Here is a 23,175-nt window from a genome sequence, read left to right as displayed (position 1 = left end):
TTTTTACTTGGCATTTTGCATGAATTGCGTTTGATAGAATACTGTTGCCCGACCATCACCCCGATCTAAGTCCTACCTAAAAATGATGAATTGAAACAACAAGAGCTGTTGCTGCTTGCCGCATGATGCGGGTTGCATTGCTGCCAGTGATTACCAATACCAACTGCTGTCGGCGCTGCTTCAACTGCGGCTATGGCTCCAGAAGCGGATTTTAGTTCCGGGCTTCCGGCTTGGCCTTCAGTTGTTGAGTTGTTGTTAGTTGCCTTTTTTGGAAATCATAAATTTCACAACTACAGCAGGAGCAGCAGCAACAGCAACAGCAACTATCCAAACAGCAACCAGCAACAAAACCGCTTTGCATTTTGTTGTGGCTGCTGGAAAATGCTGAAACGAGCCATCCCAGAATCCCAGGCTAATGAACACAATACACAAACACAGACACACACACACACACAGCAGGGCGTTGGCGGGGGCGTGGCAGTTTATGGCCGTTGCAGCTGCACGAGCAGCAACAGCACTGAGTGCATTTGGAAATTATGAAATGTGCGCACATAAATGTGTATGTGTCTATTTTTATGCTCTGAAAGTCTATAAAGGGTATAATAAAGCTGCGCAACAATGAGCCATGAGGCATATATATTCATGATGAGCGTCAAAAGATGAATCGATTCGTCCGTCCACTTTCTGAATAATATTCATTCATTAGTCGATTTCCGATAACAATAAAAAGTCACAATTATAAAGATATAGGATTTGTATTAGGCATACCTTTGATCAATTGCAAAAATTTCATTTAGATCAATTTAGAATTACGGATAGAAATCTATTTAAATATTCACCAAATTAAACAGAACAGAAGAATCTCGATCATTTTTTGATTTTTTTTTATATATAAGGGCACACTCATAGATACTTACACACATACTTAAATAAAATAAAGCTGTTAGTTGTAGTATTTAAGCCGTAATAAGTAATGATTTGGCTTCAGGGTATCACCTAGTCGACTTCTCTTGAACATATTATTCGCTCTCTGTGTGTGTGTGTAGCCAATTTAGAACAAGCTTAAAATTTGCAATTAAATGACAAAAGTGGCCATGGCAAAGGCCACTCCTACTAAGCTAGGCAGCTGTTCCAAAACAAAAAGAAAAAGAAAACGAAAACGGGCATAAGAAAATAAAACAGCAAACGTAAATATAGAAGAAGGCAGAGGGAAACGGGCAGAGACTTCACTGTGAGACTGGACTCTTTAAAAAGGAGGTCAGTTGCGCTACAGCGTTTTGTGTGTTGTGACATTTTGGTGTAATATGAACAACAACAACAGCTGCAACTGCAACAGAGTTGTCAGCAAAAGCAATAACAACAACAACAACAGTTGTGTTGACTGCAGCTAAAGAAATGAAATGAAAATTGCTGTGCACATTGCGTATACGCCACGTTTGTCACAACGCAATATTGCCACGAAATGCATTAAGCGCAGCAGCAACAGCAGCAGGAACAACAACTTTGCAAAAACAAACAACAACAAGAGCGAGAGCGTGGGACAAGAAAATGTCAGACTATTTCGATTATATAAAATCAGCAAATGGGCGGGTACATGAGAATCATTTTGTTTGCTTATAGTAAACATGATGCAAGGGGGAGGGAAACGGGTGCAGTGACACTGTCAAGAGTTACGTTGACCCCGCGCCGAACGACAACAACGAGAGGTTAATGGATGCCGGGGATTGCGGGTTGGAGTTGTGGATGGGTGGTTGTTGGTTAAAGATTCGCAAACATGACAAATGATAAATGGGGAACGGATACGCAATGCGCAATGGACACTGGACACAGGACACTGTACACAGATACACAGACTGAAACACAGACCCACATCCAGATTTCACATATCAAAAACTGTCAGCTGACAGTGTTGTGCAGCCAAAAAAAAAAGCTAGCCAAAAGTTGAATCGAATGATTTCTGTCATGGGGTGAATTGGAAATAAAGTAGTATGTGAATTAAACACATTCCTCCGACATTTAAATATATTATCAGCAAACTAACTAAAAGAGTTTCCATTATTAAGGAAAATATTATGGACAGAAAGTAATTTGCTGATAAAAAATAAGAAAAAATTCAAATGCTCTTACGGAAGTACGGAAGTATCTTAACTTACAAAAGTATCAACTAAATTAGTAATTCTACGGCTTTACCAGCACAACAAATCAATATTATTTCAATAATTCATTCAGCCCTTTTCATCCTTATTGACGAACATTTCTCGTGCAAATCTGATTCTTTTAATTATTCATTGCTGCTTTCCGCAAGCAAACGAAATATATATCCATGACCCACTATATATTGGACGAGGTTCAAAGTTTTCATCTGAAGTGTTTTTCTCTTGGTCGGCGCAGCTGTTGTTATCACTTTAGTGTCGTTCTTCATCCCATATATAAAAAAATTAATATATGTATGTATATCCAAGGGAGAGAGAAAGCGCCACGCCGACAATTCAACTAAATGGCCGCAAAAATTAATTGATTCAAGTTATTCGAAACGATTTGCACATTAAAACTCCAATGGCCAGCAAATCAAATTGAAATGCCAATGGACGTTCCGTTCGCGTTAGTATCCGCAGTAGCATCCGCCTCTGCAGCCTCTATCTCTGTCCACGTCGATGTCGATGTCCATGTCAGTCTCTCGGTTTCGGTTGAATGTCTGTGTCCATGTCGATGAAACTCTCGACATGAATTTAATTTTGATTTTTAGTTGCCTTTTTATTCGGGTTTTAAGCATCGACCGATTTAATTGAATTGCACGCGACCTAGTTGCTTTCCCATTATAGTACCTGACACCCATACCCACACCCCCCCACCCCACCGGCACCCCTTCTCTTCATCAACGTGGCCAATGATAAGATTATGCAAAGTGGATGGCAGCGTAGGGTGTTCGAAGTGTTTTTATCGCTCACCCATCTAGTTGCTCGTTGTATCTTAGTCCGTTGGTCAGTGTGCAAAACAACAGTTGATTGACCAATGGAGTAAAGCAGTTCAGTAGTGATGGTGGTGATGATGGAATGAGAGGGAGGGGACGGCGTGAAAAAGGCGGAAATTCGTTTAGGACTTGCCTTTTCTATGTAAGTGCAAATTGAACAAGCGTATGTTGTAACATGTAGCCAATATTGGTTGCAGGAACTGCAGCTTAACTTTGATTTGACTTGGACATCAACATACCCTTAACCCCTCCATCTCCCATCCCATCGTACGCAAAAAAAAAGATGATCCGCCCACTTTCGGTTACACGTTCTGTTTGTGGCATTGCATCTTTAAGTGATTGGCCAGCCACTCGACATCCGACAAGTGGACAGCGCTGAGCTCACTTCAGCTTCTTCAATTCCCCAATTTCAGGCTCAATTTCAGGCAGCATTTTCATTTGCAACTCGATTCAACTCCACTCAAGTCGATTGGCAACCTCTTCGACTTGGAGTTTTCCTGATTTCCTCAATTAAACGCACACACTCAAGTGCGTTCCCAAAAGTATTTCTTGGCTTATATTTTAATATTTCTGAGAACTATAAAAATGTAGATTGGACTTTAATAACTTGTGGCAATGTAAATAAACATGTTCAAAAATGGAAAAGTATGCTAATGTTCGTACTCATATATCTTCAGCTCAGGTTGGTTCCAAGCTGTGAGTATACAAATTAGGTTGTCTCATTTTTATGAACAAGATTCTTGTTGAGTTTAATTTATGTGTTGACCTATTTATGAGTCTATATATGATTAACTGATTTGCATGCCGTATAATTTTTATTGCTGCTTGGAATTTATGTACAGAATTGGCCTGGTTAGAAAATTATACAAATGCCAATGAGCGCTGACTCAATCAATCACAGTCACAATTTTAAAAAAAGGCTATAAATAACAACAATCAATTTAAAAATTTCATTAAATTTTCAACGTTTATTTTCTGCTGTTAGTTTTTGTTTGCGACTGGCTTATTGGCCTCGGCCCAAACTCATAAAATTGATTCGGGAGCTTTTTGATTGTTGAATGGATATCATAATTGCAATTGCAGCTTCATTGCGCTACATGGGATAGAGAAAGGAGGAGCGGCACGGGCTGGCATTATTCTATGACATTATTCTAGTGAGTGGAAAAAGACATCAAAATTATGTCCAAATGTCAATTTAATTACATGATGTGCACAATTTGCGTTTCAAAAATGTCGGTACAATGTGCGATAGTTCCTCTATTCACTCTTCCTGTGTTTACATGGTTTGTTTTTGTGCATGTGTGTGTGTGTGCTTAGTGTATGTGTGTGACTGTATGGGTTAATTTGATTTTAAATATGTAGCACTGGTTGGAGGTGTGGTGTTGCCACTGTCACCGTTGCTGTAAATATTGGTCTTGCTTTGGGTTTATTTTTCATTTGCGTTTAATAAACTGGCCGTGGCATTAATATTATGAATGCAACTGGCTGCAGCAGGAGCACTGACAGGTAGCCGCAGCAATTAACAGTTAAAAATAATTTGAAATGCAGCGACAATAAAGCGAGCGCATTTCATTAAAAATTCAAGTTAACTCAACAGTGTAACACACACAGACCACCTTTACACTTCACAGCAGCCCATTCCCCTCCGTCTCTGGCCACACACACAGACACGTTCACATAGCGAGAGTCAATGAGAAACACCGCAATTTAAAATTAGTAGAAGTTAAAGCGCAGCAACAACTGCAAAGAGGGTAATCATGGGTGGAGGAGGAGGAAAGGCGCACAAGCGGATATGTTAAGGATCCGCCACCAGATCTATTGTGATTAAAATGTCAAAGCTGAGGTCCCGCAGGCTAATAGAACACAATCAAATCACTCACACACAACTATTTTAGGGCGCTGACTTTGATAAAAAAATTGGCTTTGAATCAAATAGGTTTCGCATGCACTCAAAGTACAAAGTAAATTATCAGTCTACGCTCATAATTACATTTGTAATCTATACTTGGATAGCCCTTAGGGGCACATAAATCATATATATTGTAGTAGATAGCAGTACTAGATAGTAAGTATATAAGTATCATGTGCATTTAATTTATAATTAAACAAATTACCTAAGCTGTATCTGCGAATATTTGAATTTGCTTGGCATACATCATTGATGGCATCATTGTTGAACATTATTATTTCAATTGCTTAGATTTGTAACATTGATTTGAATAAGCATATTAAATTTACTAACTCTAACTCACACGTCCTCAGAGTATATTATTTGCTCCATATACAAGTTATGCTATACTCCTTGTACAAAAGATACTCTGCCAACTAAAGGCTGCTTTGTGTGTGGGATTGGGTGAGTTGGGTGGTGTTGGTATTGTTTTCCAGGAATTGTGCTTAACTGGCTGACTGCCTGACTTGTCGCTGTCGTCAGTGAAACTCAAAACGTGCAACTAAACTGCAACATTTTCAAGACAACTTGCCTCAGTGCTCACAAGCCCACTAGCATACCACCCCCACACGCCCACTTGCTGTAAGGCAGCCAAGAGAGCTGTGCTTCTTCCTGTGACAGTCATAGTAGTTCTGCTGCTCCGCTTCGGCATTCCTGTCAATTGCTCTTTATGGATAACAACAGCCAATGCCGCCAAACCAAGCCCAACGGCTCCACCTCTTCCCTTTGCAGTTGTCTCTTGGGTACTTTATGGGCCTTTAAGCGTACGGACCAAGCGGCTTAAGTGGGCTGTTAGGGGCTTGTTAACTTTATTGATACCCACGCCGATCGAACGTTGCCTCAGTAATGCCAGCGAGATAAAAGAGTGGCACACACACACACGAAGAGAGAGAGAGTGAGATAGAGAGTGTGGGGGAGTTGAGATAAGCGTAAGTGGAGCAAGTGGTGCATTGGCACTCGACGTTGACATGTCCGACACATGTTGCGGCTGAGGCCCCTCAAGGATGTGTTCCTCTCAAGTTGGAAGTTTATGTGCGCTTGTGGGTAGGTATATGTCCGCTAAGCTCAGCAGCGCATTTGTATAAGTTTATGTGTGCTTGTCACAACCACAACCAACCACAACTGACCCACTGAAAGCCAAAAGGTTTATGGTCCAAAAGTCAAAGGCAATGTTGGTCACGGACACAACCGAGTTAAAGATGGTTGCATTTAATTAAAATGATTACAAAGTTTATGTCTCCTTATGTTATATCTGTACTTAATAGTTATGCGACTCAGGCAATTTGCCCAGATGTAAAATCAGTAGAAATCTTTCTGTACATCTTCCAGCTTGAAAAGATTGTGATTTGCTCTGTACATCAATTTTATATTTCAAAATAATGAAATTAAAATTGAAAATATGTTATAGAAGTTTATGATTCTTTAAAAGAAAATGTACTTTGATATATTAGTTATTAAATATATTTTTATTTATATATTTATTTAAATTGTGAAATCTTTTCATTGTTATAAAACTAAATTAGAACAAAAAATCACTTCTGATATTATGTATCTTTCCAAAATGTATTAGTCCTCATCAGTTCTCATTAGAGACTCGGTGTTGGAAAAAAACAGAAGTTGATTTTCTACTTACCGTAACGTCGCATACCGGAAAGAAGGCCACGCCACCCATTTAAAGATTTAGTTAATTTCTTAATATTTTGAATTTCATTTTATTCATTATTCCATTCGCTGGTTGACCTTAGTATAGTATGTCATTGCTCGCTTAGTAGCCTTTACATAGTTACTACCATTATTTATGTTTTTTCTTTTTTCTTTTTTAATTTTTCAGCTTTTACTGTTCCATTCTCTGCGCTCCATTTCAATTTCAATCTCAATCTTATCATTCTTTTTGGCTAACTGGGCTACATGTATATATATATTATATATATAAATTTAGTAATAAATTTATATATATATATATAAATAATGTTTATATATATATATGTATTTTGGCATACACTTACATACACAAACATACATATCAATTATCAATTTAAATTGTAACTTAAGTTAAATAACAATCACATTTACTTATTCTGTTTTTTTTTTTGCTCAATGTTCTTTTTCTGTTTTCATTTGGCTCTTCATTTCTAATTTAAAAAAAAAAAGTGTCACTTGCCTATATTTGTTGTTCTATTCGGGGTTATATAAGTATATCATATCATATATAATTTATAAATCATATATGTATTTGTTTTTTTTTTTTGCTCAAGTGTCTGCAAACAAATTGTCAATAAAACAATTGGAAACAATCAAGTCAACAAAAAACTTAAAAATTATTCGTTCGTTCTTGAACCGTTCGATCGGAAACGATTTAAATAACTTGCTATATCCTTTGGGTATTGCATACATATATAATTCACTACTTGCTTAAAACACGTACCACTTGCAGTGCACGTATCTTCCATCGTTTTCATTTATATATATATTTAGTTATCATTAAATATTACACTATTTTTGTTGTTGTTGTTTTTTTTCTTTCTTTTTTGTTTTTGTGAAATCTTGACATTTAGTAATAAATTGGTTTTACGTCTATTTATTTTGAGATTTTTTTTTGCTGTTTTTCCCATTTTATTTTTTTGTATTGAATATTTCTTTATTTTTGGACATGTATTGGATTTTGATTTTCGGTAAGTATCCAAACATTTATAATAGTTATACATAGTACATCCATATATAGTTTGTGTTTTATTTTAAATCTGAAGTCCTCTGTTAATGTTGTTTATTTGTTTGTCGGTTGTAGTGTTTAAAAAAAGAAACTATTCTATATTTGCTAGTCGCTAGTGGTTCAAAGATTACACAAGTTTCACACGTATCGTAAATGTATATGTATGAAAAGTTCTTATATATTGTATAAATTGTTATTGTAAATTGTGTGTTGATTTGTTCTTTATAAATTTCGGCACATTTGATTACTTGTCACAAGAAAATAAATGTCAATGAAAATCGGTGTACGACTTGTTAATAAGTAAGTAAGATCGATGTCTATCTAGGCCAAAATTGTGTATTAGAGTCTTTTCTTAGTTCCTAGATGGAAAGCGTTGATCATTTAACTGTCCTGAAAAAATTCTGTTCAACGTCTGTTGTGCTTATTTAAAATGAGTTCACTGGCTTATTTGCTGTATAGTATTAATATATGTCGACACACTAAAGTTCAAATCTTCTATTTTATATGGCTACCAATTTTGACAGCAAACTAAATCGCACAGCACAATCAATTAAATGTTGAAATGATTTGGCAACAGTAGTGTGTAAACAATTGAAATGCATTAATCATGCGATCTGCTTTCATTTATTTTAGCATTTGAGGATTTTGATTTGGGTTTCTGCTTATTTGTAGCTTCTTATGTAAATAGACATTGAAATAGCAATTGGCTAACAGTGTCGTTAGCCGGAAAAAGACAAACTATTAATTATCATGTATATTTATATAATCGCTTTTCAATTGTTTTTAAATCTTATTATTATTTTTTTTTCGCGTATTTGTCGGTTTTGTTTTTATTATCAATATTTGAAAAATCAACAAACAGTTAAATGGAAAAATTGAAATTCTTTTGTTTTGCTATCGTATTATTTCGTTATTATTATTATGCTTCGTTATCATTTTTAACGATTCTTAGCCTAGCCTAAGCATCTGACACATGTCTGGAAGCGGGAAGTTGACTAATCCCGCTAGATGCTTTTACAAAAAAAAACCCCATGCTTTGACCGATCTCTAAATATCTTAAACTTTAGCGTATATATTGAGTACAATACCTTAAAAGAGCGTTACGGCATTGCCAATTTAATTTTTATTTCTTGGGCTCCTGCTGCTTCTTCTGTTCTTCTGTTTAACTGCCATTCACTGCGACCGCATGTATGCCATTGCTGAGACTGCCCGCACAGAGCGTGGAGGCTCCGGAGGCGACTGGCGATGCTGGTGGAGATGCGGGCGGCGTCAATGTTGACGGCTCCTCTCCCCCTCCATTGGTTGCAGCTGTGCCGCCTGGTGGGTGTTTCGAATTGGAGTTTGAGTTGGCAATACTGCCATTAATTTTGCCGTTCACATTTCCATAGGTTAGCTTTATAGCTGCGTTTGGCTCATTTCTAGCCGCAATCTGTATTTTCAGCTGTTCCTGCTGCTGCTGCTTCTCCTCCTCCTCCTCCTCCTCCTTCTGCTCTTGCTCTTGCTTGTCGCTGTGGTTGCCATTCTGAGCCTCGGTCAACGGTGGTGGCGGTGGTGGTGGCGGCAATGAATCTAATTGATTCGTTTCGATCAGCGTAAAATCGTTGAGCTCCTTTATCTCCTCATTGGAGGGTGGCGCAGGCAGACTCATCAAGCTATCGTAGGTGTTCTCTGGTTCCACCAGCATGGGTTGCTCCAGCTTCTCGGGCTGCTCTTCGTTGTGTACATCCAACTGTATTTTCTTCTCCTGCTCCTCCTCCTGCTCTTGCTCCAACGGTGACTGTTCCTTCTCGATTTCTTTATCAGTCTCAGCTTCTTCTTTACCCTCCACCACATTGGCATTTCCAAAAGCAGCAGGTGCCGGCAATGGCTGCTCCTCCGCCACCAACTGCTCCGACTGAGACTCTGACTTAAGCTGATCCTTCTGCTCCATATCAGTTGTTTCCTGGCCAACAAGCAGCTGCGAGTGGAGCACTAGAGGCGAGTTACCAGCATAGCCAGGCTGCTCGATGACATAGAGCTCCTGGTTGCCATAGGAGTAGCGTTTGTTCGAATCACTCGAAGATGTGGAGCTCAGATCCGACTGCGACAGCCCAGTTTGCGACATTATGGGCAGAGGCTCCTCATCAGGCTGTTCCTCCTCGATGAGCTGCAGTCCAACAGCTGCCACTGATCCGACTGTGCCGACAGGCAACGGATTGACAAAATCGCTGGGTGGAGCATGTATCTGCACCTGTTCATGGCCAGGTGGAAGGCTTCGCTCTTCAGTCACCGCCAGCTTGCTACTTGTATCGAAGGGCAGCTCAGTGATGTCTGTGCCGGCGGCGGGGCTATCGGGCAGCTGCTTGGAATCGATGCCACGTGCCACCTCCACCACAAAAACCCCATCCTTGTCGGTGTGCATTTTCGTCTCGCGTGCGTTGCGCGAAATGTCCTGCGGGTGTGTATGAGCACGAGAGAGAGAGAGAGAGAGAGACACAGAGAGAGATAAAACAGAGGAAAGGAGTGCGACAAATCAGGTACTAAGCGCCAGCTGGCGGAGTGCATTAATGACAATATATCAGGGACACAACAATCAATAAGCGGATGGCCAGGGGGAGGATTGGAGAGAATAAAAGGAGATTGCCACAAGAAGGCGGGAGACAAATCGAGAGGCTGTCATGGGAAGGATACCGAAAATTGCATTTGCATATACTTTGCTTATGGCACATTTACACCTCACACACACATACACAGAAAGTGAGAGTGAGGAAGAATGAAAGAGTGAGGGAGACATATAGATTTGGTAACTCGTCTGGTGCACAGGTGTTGCTGGGACTTGCACCGGATATCCTGTCGACTGCTTGACAAATAACTGACACTCGACCAGCACAATACGGCAGACTGGGCAGGACTCAAAGGACGGTAGACAAAAACCAGTGGGTGAGATAAGTGTGTGAGGGAGGGGAGGAGGACTTGCAGTTGCAATTGCAGTAATGCCGGACACAAATTACAAGAATCGATCAGAGTCATGTCAAGAAAGCCGGTAGCATAACAAGAATTTCAGTTCGACAGAGACGGGAACAGTTTGGGAATTGAAACTTTTATCTTCTGTCGTTAATCACTTTTCAATTTTATATTTATATATACATACATCAATCCATTTTTAATAATATATATAATAATATATTACAGCTACCGAATATTCAAGCTCAACGCTTCGCAAAAAAATTTAAAGTCCAAATGTAGATTCTAGATTTCAATATTATTTCACTCTCAATCATATTTTGATATTTTACATATGTTCAAAGTTTATCGATTGAGAAAAATTATACTTTCACCAGTCATCACAAGCTATGTCTATTTTCTAAAGAATGAATGGTTGAGAGAGACAGCTAATCGGCTAGTTAAATGCTTCAACAATCAAGATCCAAAGAGACATATAATCTGTATCAATCAGAAATTCCTTAAGAGTGAAAGAAATTATTATATGTTTCAAGTTACCATCTAAAGCACAACAATGAGAATTTTACAGGTTGAAAAAAAAAGACTGACAATTTCAACAATACGACAATAATCAATCCATCAATACTACAACAATAACACGAATAGACAGCGAGCGAGATAAAATTTTGATGCAAATATTGTGTAAATGAATGAATGTGATAGAGTGGGACAGAAAAGACAATTACAACATAATGAGCAAAAGAGACAACATACAGAGAGAGACAGGGAGGCAAAGAGTAAACATAGTACAGTTATAGAGACACACACCCTTGAAGAGCTAATATGATTCATAAACATAGATGAATCAACAATGAATCAAGTAAAACTTGTATATGGAATCAAAGTATTAATTATTCGAGCTTTTCGCGAAGTAGAAAATCCTGAGTTATCTAAATAACTATATTTATAAGCTAGATTAAGAGGACTAAATAGGTTGACTTTTAATGTAAGTACAGTAAGCTATACGAATTAAATATTTTAATTGGATGACACACTAACTATACAGATTAATATTTAAGTGTGCTTACTTTAAGCTTAAGCCAATGCCAATAAGTAAGCACTTAGCTAGTTCCGTGAACTAGTTTAGTGAATCTGAACAACTAGCTTAGAGGGTGTGTATCTTTATTTAATTTATGCGATTGCGGTGTGCGAAAAAGAGACGACAACTAGACAACAACAGGCAAGACAAAACTAGAAATCGAGACGCTTAACAGGACCTGTTAGTTAACATATGTTAACATTGCGGACTTACATGGCGCTCTTCGGTGACAACAATCAGATGATTATCTTTGAGCGTCATCTTTGTGACGGAACCACTAAATGCAAAGGCGCCCCCACCAGAAGTGGGCGTGAGAGTATCAATTGAGTTGGGTGTCTGGATATCGGGTCGAGCCTCAAACTGAAACTCGATGCGTTGTACGCCACTGGCTAAGGCCAGCGACATGGAACGGATCAGGGCTGCATTTGGGTTTGGATCTGGATTCGGATTCGGATAAAGATTCGCCTTTGGATTGTCCATCTGCGATGATGGCGTCGCGGAGGATGCGACCGAACAGCAGGACGATGACTGTAAGTAACCAGAGTGCACAGGACTTATGTTTAGTGTAATTACAGCAGCTGAGAATGATCGCACAACCAAAGTCAAACTTGCGGCAGTCTATAAACTCAGCAAAAAATATATTTTATAAATAGTTAGAAACGAGAACTATATCTTTAATTGCAAAATAAAATAACAAAATTTCATTCTATTTTATGCAAATATAGGTTCCAAGTATTCTACGTTTTTTTATATTTTTTCCAAATTATTGAAAGGAAGCATCTAAATATTTCAAGTGAGGGATGACATTTCTATACACAATAACACATTTTGAATGTTGATTAGGCGATTTTTCTGTCCAAAAATGTATCACGTAGAATTGAAAATGATTTTTAATCAACAAAATAATAGTTTGAGTGCGATTGCCTAACTTTTTGTGCATAGCTTGTTCTGAGTCTAGCTCTCGCCAATATTTAATTAATTTGTGCTGATGAAATTATACGCTTTACGCAACACATTTGCATTGTTCAAGTACTTGAGAAAGGCGATGGGCGGAGCAAAAGTCCTTGTTATTGTAGATGCGCCGCGGTTGACCTAACAACAAAAGTTTTCGAAGCTTGACGGCATTCGTCTCCAAAATTCAAATTGAAGTTATTGTTGCGTTTCTTCATTCAACTATTACTTTATCATTTACTTATGATTCATCATGATCAACATCATTATCATCCGCATCAACTAGTATTCGTTTGGCTTATTCTTCATCATCTAATTGAGTACTTACCTCATTCTTGGAGTCCGGGCCCTGACCCTGCTCGCTGTCATCGCCAGTGGCATTTGAATTCGCATTCTTATTCAGCAAATAACTGCAAAGAGATGGAAACAGAGACAGAAATGGAAAGAACATATATATATGTATATATAGGTTACTGAGTGAGTTGGCAACATTGTCAAATCCCATGCATTTCAAGTGTAGAAAATTCACAAATTTGTTGCCTGCTTTGCGGTGCAATCATAAATGTTTACCCTCTTGCATATCTATGCCACCAAAAGAGAAAAGTAAGCAGCAAGAATTTGCTTACTTGGTGGCGTAATGTAATTGTTTATGAAAAATGTTGAGCTGTGAGAAATATATTGCCTTCATTTGTAGTTTATGTCATGAAAAGAGTGACTTAGTCAGAAAAATATTTATGGATATTTAGTTTTATATTTAGGATAGATGGAGAAACACAGTGAAGAGGGATCAATTGGGCTGAGAGTAATCTACAAAATTATAGAAACTCTTCGGATGCTCTCACAAGAGCGTTACACACACAGAGAGAGAGAGAGATAGTGAGTAGGAAAGAGAGAAGGAGAGACAGAAGCTACGTTTTTTTACTTGAATTGAGTGCATCCTATTCTAAGCAAAGTTATTTTAAACGATAGCTCAGGACACTGTAGATGTAAGTGCCAAGTAAACACATTTATCAAGGTATGTTGCATATGATAAATAGAAAAGTGGTTCAGCTGCCCAAACCCTCGTCCCACACTGGAGGGACCTTGGCATTTCACTTTCGTTTTTAATGCGTTTCTTTCCACAAACATTTGTACAAATTGTCGCACGCACAACACACAACATACAAAAAAACACAAACACATACGCACAACTAATTTCTCGTCTCGACAGTTTATTGTGCAATTTCCTTTTTAGCTTCCAGCTAACACATACGCACTTCACCAACCCCCAACCCTCCCTCCTCACACACATACACTTTCTACTCTTGTGTGTGACCGCAACGACAAAAAAAAAACCAACAAAAAAATAAAAATAAGAACAAAAAAAAAGGAGGCAGACAAAATTTATTTCCGTTGCGCATTTGTCGACTTTCTTCTGCGGCCGCCGTCGTGTGGCACCTTTTTGTGGCAAGCAAACTGCCAACTGCCAACTGGCAACTGGCAACTGCTGCTGGCGATTGCCATTTTGACGTTTTATGCGTTTCATTCCGGCCTCCTACACATCATGCAACACGGCAGCAACGCCTTGTTAGCTCCACTGCCACTTGCCTTCATCTTCATCATCTTCACTTGCCTCTCTCTCTCCCTCTCTCTCTCTCTCTCGCTGTCTCTTTCTGTCTCCTTGCACGCAGTTCGTCGCTCTGTCTTTTGGATGGGTGGCAACTTCCGCTTCCGGCAGCGTCTGTCGACGCGCCCGTCGTTGATTTGTGGCGCCTTTAGATTTTCGGGGGCACCTTTCATCTTGCTGTTACTGCCTGCCTGCCAGCGCCTCAGCCCAGTTGCTGTTCTTGTTTACCACCCAACCACCCCTTGTCGACTTTCAGTGTGGCGTTCATTTTGTTTGGCATTTAGTGCCCGCATATAAAAGCAACGGCAACAAATTCCCATTTATGTGGCATGCTCGAGATTTATGTGTATCGGTGGAGGCTGAACTGCAGAGAAAAGATGGCTAGGGCGACGGCGAGGGGCGGCAGAGGAGGGAGGTATGTTACTCTATTGCCTGAAAGGATGTTGCTGCTGACATTGCGTCACATCACTGCCCCTCCCGCTCTCTGTCTCTCTCTTTCTCTCTCTCTATCTCTCTCTCTTCTCATATGCTGTCTGACTCTCAGATTTGCTCACACGTTTGCCGCTGGCATTGCGAGAAATAAAATGCCAGAATGAAGCTGATAAATGCGACTTGGCACGCCCCCCGCACCAATAGCTCCCAAGTGTATTATGCGTATGTCTCTGCAATGTGTCCATGTCTGTGTGTGTGTGTGTTTGCACTTTTATCCCGTTACTCGGGTTGTGGGCGTACATTCAGGTAACCCTTTTGCCACTTGGCAACTGACAGCAGCTGCTGCTCCTCCACCCCTTCGAAAATGCCAAAAATTCAATACACTAGCTAAGCCATATGGTAATCTGTGTTGCTCAACTTTTCACAAGCAAAAATAAACTTCTTTAGGAAAAATTATCAATAGAAAGTAAAAATATTTTTATTTTAAATAACAACTACAAGAAAAGAATGTAGAAGTGTTAATTGCTTTTAAATTGCCATATGCCTTAGATATTTCCAGAACAATCAAATATAGACAATTTTTATTTTTCCATCAAAATTATTCCTAAAGATTTTTTCTTAAAAAAAAAACGATTTTTTTCTCTTAGTAGAAAGGGGCCAACCAGTTTTTATTGGCGAATGTTTGCTAATTTCCAATTGTCTGACAACTTTTATCAGAACGGTTCGTTTTGGTTACAATTGAATTGAAAATCTATTTATATTTATATTTTTCTATTTATCAGTTTGAATAGGTCGAAGATATCTGCTTAAATGCACCTCACATCATGTGGCAAATGCAGGGATATAGCAAATGCTGGTTAAGGGGAGACTGCTGTTGGTGTATTTTTTATATTCCACTCTCATTACAGCTTCCGTTGAATGCTCTGTCTGACTGCTTATTGCTTATTCCAATTACGCAGCAGCTGCCAGCTCTCGTCGCTGCTGCTGGTCTGTGGAAAGTTTCAACATCATTGGACAGTCGCAATTATTTTTAATTTCAAGGACATTGCATTTGGGCTGATTAAGCACTCAACTAGGCAGAACCCTCGGGGAACAGAGAGAAAGAGAGAGAGAGAACTCTGCAGCAAACCCATAAAACACTCTAAGGGATTGTTTTTTGCATTGGCTTAAAGCATACAATTAATGCGCATTGAGAGAAAAGCTCAATCATAATATCCAGTAATACATGCAAGATTTTAGACTGATTTAAAATGTTCTTAGACTCAAGGTATCTTTTCCACGCAACCCTTTCACTTACCGTACTGCACAGTACATAGACGTTAGAAGCGCAGCGGGCAGAATGACAATAATTAGGCCCATGGAGACGGCAAATAGATTTAGATAACCTGTGAATCGAAAGAAATCAGCAGTGAAAGGAAGAAATTTAATTTACAAGTTACGAAAAAAGTGCGTCAGCTGCGACTTACCATCATACTCGGCCAATGAATCCTCCGAAAGTGGTGTGGCATTGACCATGCGCTCCGGCAACTGGTTGCGCAACAATGGCGCCATTGCAGATGTATCACCCACATTCAATCCAGGCTTGAGACTCTCGTTGCGCTGCTGCAGTGTGGCATTGAGTAGCTCTGCGACCGGCAGCTGTTCGCGGTGCAGATGACTGTATCCGTGATTGAGCGATTGGCGATAAAGACCATGTTTTGCCTGTTGCTGATTTTCATCCTGTTGCTGCTGCTTCTGACGATGTGCTGGACTCTCAAAGGGATAGGAGCCCTCGACACCATCAAAGCCACCACCGGCGCCATCGTCAATCAGATCGCCACCATATTGAATGGAGCTTTCAAGGACGTCCGGATCGCTGCCCATGCCAAGACCATTGCTATCAATATCATTCTCATAGATGCTGCGACCCTGACCCATCAGCTCGCCGGGCATGTAGTCAATCTCCTTAAGCTCAATCTGTGGGGGTAACTCGCCAATAACCGGAACTCCTATGGCCAAATCGGGCAGCACCGCCGGCTGTATGATAATGTCCGGCAGTTGCGAGCTAGCCAATATAAGTGGCGGCGAATGAGTGGAACTGCCAGTCGATGGCAACGATTGCTGTTCTACCTCGATGACCGACTCACCCACATATGTCACATCTAGCGGTGGTGCATCGTCACCGTTGCTAATACCACCGCTCGGACGTAGGATTTTCATTGCATCGGCACTGTGGTGCAGCGGTGATAGAATGATATCCTCTTGCTGCTGTTGCTGCTGCTGCTGCTGCTGCTGTTCCTGCTCCAACATGTAGCTGGCGGGAAAGAATTGATTCTCAAACTGAATCTTACGTTGCTGCTGCTGTTCGGTATTAATGGCGCTGCTGGTCGTGGGCAGAGATTCGCCAACCTTTACCTCCGTGTTGGAGATGTAGAAAATGGTGTCGGAGTCGCGATCGATGCTCGGTTTGCGTGGCATTGGTGGTGGTGGTGGTGGTGGCGGTGGACGTGGCAAGCCACCTTTAGTATCCGCCATAAACAACTCGTCGGCAGCATCTTGTGGGGGACGCACCGCTGGTGGTCGCGCATCTGAACGATACGGATAGTTAAACATGGAATTCAGATTCATGTGCTCGGCGCTGGCACTAAAGGAGTTCTCGGTGTTGTTGTCACCGGCGCCATTGTCAATGATCTCCACAACGAGTATCTCATCGTTGGGGTTATTAGATTTCCGCTCACTGGCCGGTGGCTGGCGATAAGAGAACTCCAGATCCTCGCTCTCATTGCCGAAGGCCTCGGAGACATTGATGTGAATCTCAATGGCTGCCGGCTCTGGCTTGCCCAAAGCATTTCCAGCTGCCGGCTGTGTGGAGACATCTGCGCGATCGATTACATATTGAGTAAAGCGCTCCTGGACTACCGGTGAACTAGGCGGCTTGGTGGTGCCTACTCCCGGCTCCAGCGGCATCAGATAATAGCCCGAGTTGTCACGGAAATTGGTCGAAGCGACTATCGAATCAACCGTGGAGTCGTAGACCTCGATTTGTATATCCGAGATCTTTGATTCGGTGCGCGGTGGTGCAGCCAGCACCACTGAACCCGCAACGCTAATCTCTGCCGCCGCCATAGGCAGGCGCGTGGTGCTGACCTGAACTTCGGGCACCTGGAAAACTGTTGTCGACAGCACAGACTGTGGCTGCACTGGTGGTGCAGCTGGCAGCAGTGTGGTTGTTCGAGTAGTGCCCGGACCCAACGAGCTGGTCTCCACATTTAATTCAAGTAGCGCCGTTGGCGCCAGAATCTCCACAATACGTCCTTGTCGCAGCTGCTGCTCAATGGAGTCCTCAGGCGACGGTTGCTGGTTGGGCGCCAGTGGTTTCTTTAGCGGATGCACCACACTAAATGTTTTTTCGCCCATAAAAATGGGACCCAAATAGCCATTTGGTACAGGCAACAATTCGGTTGGTTGACTGCTGGCCAGATTGCTGCTGGTGGTGGTTTCAATTTTTGTTGTTGCTGCTGTGGTTGTTGTTGCTGCGGTGCTGGCTGCTGCTTTTGGATATTGTTGCTGTTGTAACTGCTTCTTTTTGGTTAACTTACGGCCATCGTGGCCATTGTTGAGTGGTGGTGCGACTGTACCTTCCAAGTCTAGCAGCTGCACCACAGACTCCAATCTGTGCGGTAAGTGGCTCAAATGCAAAGTGTTGCTGCTGTCGCCAGGAGTTTCTGTTGCCGCAGTTGATATGGTTGCCACTTTATTGGCTGGCAAAGCGGTGGTGCGTGTTTCTGCATTGGCTGGTGCTGCTGTGGTTGTTGCAGCTGTTGCAGCGGCTTCTGTAGTTGTTGTTGTTGGCACTATTTTGACAGGCAATACGGTGGTGCTTAGTTCTGGCGTCTGGTCGCTGGTATCATTGACAACAGCAACTGTTGCTGCTGTTGTTCCTGCTGTTGTTGCTGCTGTTGTCGTTGTAGTTGCAGTTGTTGTCGTTATGGAATGCTGCTGCTGTTGCTGCTGTTGTTTTGTTGTTACAATCAATTTGGGCATATCGCCCTCAACGCCAATCTGTAGCTGGTGTGTTGCTGGTGCTGTTGCTGTTACTGTTGCTGGTGCTGCTTGCGCCTGGCCAGTACTGTTGCTGTTGGCCACCAGCAGCAGCAATATGATCAACAGGGCAACAACTGGCTGTCTCCTCCTTGCAATAGCTGCCATTTTGCGGTTGTTGTGCGGCTCTATTGCTGTTGCTGTTAGTCGCTGCTGTTTTCTGAATATTTAGATTATATTTTTTGTGTCCGCACTGTGCTTTTCCTTTTTTCTTTATTAAATTAAGCAAGAATTACTGCAACTATTGCTGTTGTTGCCTTTGGCACTTAATTTCCCCTTTTGCACTGCGTGTTGCTGTTGCCGTTGCTGTTACTGTTCTTACTGCGGTTGCTATTACTGGAACTATTACTGTTACTGTTGCTATTGGCACTTGGCATTGTCGTGTAGCACTTCAGGCTGCTCGGCATCTTCGTCTTCATCTTCATGAACATCAGCAATCCGCGCAGCCGTCGCAGCTGTCGCCGCTTTCATTCATTCACTCAGTTGCTGCTGCCGTTGCCGTTGCCGTTGCTGTGGTTGTTGCTGATGTTGTAATTGTTGCTGTTTTTGCTGCTATTGCTGCCGCTGTTACTGCGGCCATTTTCTGCGGCTATAGTGCCGCAGCTCTGCTTTTGTACTGCGCTGCGGCAGCTGCTGTTGCTGCGGTCGCTGCGGTTATCGTTGCTGCTGCTACTGCTGCTGCTTTTGCTGGCTGTTGCTGTTGCCGGCGGGCGTCTTTTTCTTTGTTGGCACACAAATTCAAAGATACAAATAAAAATATATATGTAAAAATTAAGGCATAGAATACAACAGGCAAAATGCTCTGCTGCTTTTAGCACTCAGCGCGACGCGTTCCGCTGTCTTTCTTCTGTCTTCCTGCTGTTTCCTGTTACTTCTTGTTATTCTCCTTCCTTTTATCGCTCTGCCTTCAATTTTGTGTACTTGGCTGCGGTTTTTTTTCGGTTCTCGCCTTTTCTTTGCTCTCCCAATGAGTTCTGCTCGAGTGGAAATAAAATTTAAAATAACGAAATATGCTTCAATAACAAGAAAGTTGCTGCTGATGTTGCCGTTGGTGTTGCAATTGCTGTTGCTTCTGTTGTCGATGAGCTAGCAATGCAATAAAAAGCAATGCAATGCAACGCAAAAGTGTGCAATGAAAAAGAGACGACACAAGCACAAAGCGAACGCAGTAACAAGATAAAAATAACGACCATAAATAATGCTGGAATGCTGGCCAGCTAGTTCAGCTCGGTATTCCAGAGACTGATTTCGTCTCAAAAACTCTTATTACATTAATGAAGCACTCGCTTAGCAAGCGAACTGAAATAATAAAGATCAGAATTGTGAAAAGAATTAATTTTTGAAATACTTTTAATAATTGGAGAAAGTAAACATTTCATGTGTATTCAAAACTAATAACTAACGCCCCAATTCCAGTCCCGCTAATATCTCATTTTAATATTTTCTCATTATACACATCATACTGGTATTCACTTCATTCATAGTAAATAATGGAACTAAAAACTATTCAGTAAGTGCATCAATTCATCAATCAATTCAATCAACAGATCCTTTTCGACTTATGCATATTTAATAAATGGCATAATCTGAAAAGTACTTTTCTAGGCAAAACTTCCCATAGTATGGTACTATTGGGAACACTCAATAAAAATATGTCTCATTGTGTGAATTACAGATGAGTGGGAGCGATGTGATAAGAGTATTGTGTGGGTGTTTCAGTGACGTGTGAAGGCATTTTATAAAAGACGACAATCGAGAAAACCGAATGAAAATGAAAACAAAACACAAAATATGCCATTGAAATACCAATTTTCAAACAACATCACCACCAACACCCCTTCACTTCTACCACACCTCCTTTCAGCCAAGGGCAACTTGTCGAAATTGTGAACATTTTTCGTTTTGTTCTTGTTGTTGAATGTTGTTCGAGGGGTGGCGGAGTAGGAGGGGCACTCCTTATAGCTTTTGTCTTTGGTATTTTTGTCTTCGGTTGTAAGCCCAAAAATGCCATGCAAATTAAATAAAAGCCTACAAAATGATTCGATTTGAACTTTAGCAAAGAACCAAGCGAGAGGGTCAAAAAGGTTTCACTACACTCTACTCACCCACTGCCCCACCCTGCCAGCATCCCTTTCTGCTTACCTCGTCGCCGCTATTCATGTAGCCGCAAGCAAAAGGTTGCGGCTAACTGTTTACATTTCCACCAGTTGGCCAGCTGTTCGGCTGCCTCTCTCCACTTCTCCACCTTTCCATCCCTCCATCTTTCTCCCATCTCATCATTGGCAAACTTAGTGCGGCTATCAGCATCGTTATCAGGGTTTGAGTACTTACTAACAACAAGCTCCAACCCAACCAAAGCCAAACCAACCCAACACAACCCACCGCAATGGCCGCAAATAGCAGCTGCTCTTTCATAACACTTTTCATCTCTTGGCCATTGGCACTACCGCAAAATCAACTTCAAAGCAATGGCAACAGCAACAGCAACAACAGAAATAATTATAATAGCAGCAAATGCACATAATGATTACTTTCGGGCATCACATTTTGAATACTCTGTTCTTTGATATTTTATATTATTATTACAAATTAATTTATAATCATTTTTAATTTCATATTTAAAAGAAACTAATGATGGGGAAAATATATTTGACACTCATTAAAATATCTCTAAACTGATTAGTTCGATTTGCTGTTAGTGTCTACTGTATTAATTTATGGTATTTTCGATATCACTAAAATCAAAACAGATATCAAATGTGATCAAATTATTATTATTACTGTATTAGGAAGTCACAAATTAAGAATGTTGGAACAAAGTATCGTGCAGTCGAAAAATGCCGACAGCTGCCGTTGAATATTTTCTGTAATTTTTCCTCAATTTCTAATATTATTTATTTATTTAATTGATTTCTTACCGGCTGCAAGCCTGTTTTCTGTTTCTGTTTCTGATTTTGGGGGAGCCTCTCTTTGCTCTTCACTCTTTATCCATCACTCTCTACTCTTGACTGTTTACTGTTTAGTTGGGCGCTTCTGTTTCTTTTTTTTTGTGTAGTGGGCCTCGCAAGGTAATCCAAGGGTCCTTGCAAAGACCCGTTTAATCTCACAGCGTGCCAATCACAATCACTCAGTTCACAATTGTTTTGCTCAGCACTACAATAACAATAACAATAACAGTAACAAGAACAACAACAAAAAAATACAAATGGGCTTAGACTTTGCTTTCGGCCAGGGTCAAAACAGCACGCGACACGCCCGGCATTTAAAGCCAGAAACTAACACAGAGACGCGAAGCACTCACCAACAACAACAACAACAGCAACAGCAATGTAGTCGAAGCAGCAAGAAGCATAAAACGCGCCAAATTTACAAAAATTGCAAAAATCAAATTAAAAACATTTTAATTATTTGAAAATTTGATTTTTGAAATTTTTAAAAATAAATTATTTATTATAATTTGTTTGCGGCAGCGTTTTTAGTCTTGCATGGATTATGGGATGTTAGGTATAGGTGTGGTGGGGTAGGGCAGGCTAGTGGGATAGGGTAGTGCGGCAGGGTTGTTGTTGTAGTTGTAGTTGGAAATTTATCTCACGGCTGATTTGGTATCCTTGGCTGGTGCCGCTGTTGCGTCCTTTAGCTCTGAATACCGCACGCAAACTGCGCAAATATTCTCGCATCCTTTGGTCTAAAAGGACAAGGATTCACCGCCGTCGACGCCGCAGTCTGCGTTCGCCGATTTACCGTATTGCCGATTCAAAGCAGCTGTTCCAACAGCGACACTGCGTATCTGCTTAAGCATCGACCGCAGCGGCGCACTAGCAGTGTGATTGGTGTCTTGGCTAAGCCTATAGCTGCCAGACTGTTGGCATCGCTTGTGATTTCCCTGCAATTGTTGCTCATATGCCTGCTCAAAAACGCAGCTGAATCAAGTAATCACATATTATTAATTTAATACATGCTTTTGATTGTCAATACTTGCAGTTGCTTTGTGCTCATGCAAATTGATTGACAGTCTGGCAACATCATCTTTATGGAATGATGTTGGGACTTCCAGTCTACACGCCTCATAGTGGGGAGAGCTGTGTGGTGAAAAACTGTCAGCATTGAGCTTTTGCTGCGCAGCTTCGGGTACTGGCTTAGTCAAGTTTCGCACCTCTCAATGTCAAAGAGCTTTTTTTATGCAAAATATGAAGAATTGGGGAAATCAATATTATACAGATAATGAAGGTGTTCTGATTTCCATAATAGCAACACATCATGTTACTATATTAGGTATAGTTCTCGACTCTGTAAATCATATTGTATGGCAAATTCATTAAGTAACATTCCACAGATATCTACACGATATAATCTGGATATTAAAAAGTTCTTCACAACGAAGAAAGTTATAAAAAAAAAGTAAATTGAAATACGTTATTTTATACAAACATAAGCTTGATCATAGTTCGCTGATAAT

At 40.7% G+C, this 23,175-nt stretch overlaps 1 protein-coding gene and 1 long non-coding RNA gene across 2 annotated transcripts; both read right to left on the bottom strand.

The window, feature by feature from the left end:
* Positions 1-8,503: 8,503 nt before the first annotated feature.
* Positions 8,504-18,827, bottom strand: LOC6565612. The gene is made up of 5 exons (XM_032738884.1): positions 18,648-18,827; positions 16,106-18,578; positions 15,937-16,024; positions 12,930-13,011; positions 8,504-10,060 (listed from the first exon to the last, which is right to left on the bottom strand). Exons 1-5 carry the CDS (start codon positions 18,825-18,827, stop codon positions 8,792-8,794), a joined length of 4,092 nt encoding a protein of 1,363 aa, XP_032594775.1. The 3' UTR covers positions 8,504-8,791.
* Positions 18,828-19,413: 586 nt separating this feature from the next.
* On the bottom strand, positions 19,414-22,363 carry LOC116805653. Its single transcript, XR_004365317.1, has 3 exons — positions 22,312-22,363; positions 21,638-21,872; positions 19,414-19,693 (listed from the first exon to the last, which is right to left on the bottom strand). It is a non-coding gene; the product is annotated as an uncharacterized LOC116805653 (long non-coding RNA).
* Positions 22,364-23,175: the final 812 nt, after the last annotated feature.

This window comes from Drosophila grimshawi, unplaced genomic scaffold (assembly GCF_018153295.1).
Source record: "Drosophila grimshawi isolate 15287-2541.00 unplaced genomic scaffold, ASM1815329v1 contig_848, whole genome shotgun sequence".
NCBI lineage: Eukaryota > Metazoa > Arthropoda > Insecta > Diptera > Drosophilidae > Drosophila > Drosophila grimshawi.
This window is presented reverse-complemented; position numbering and strand designations above follow the sequence as displayed.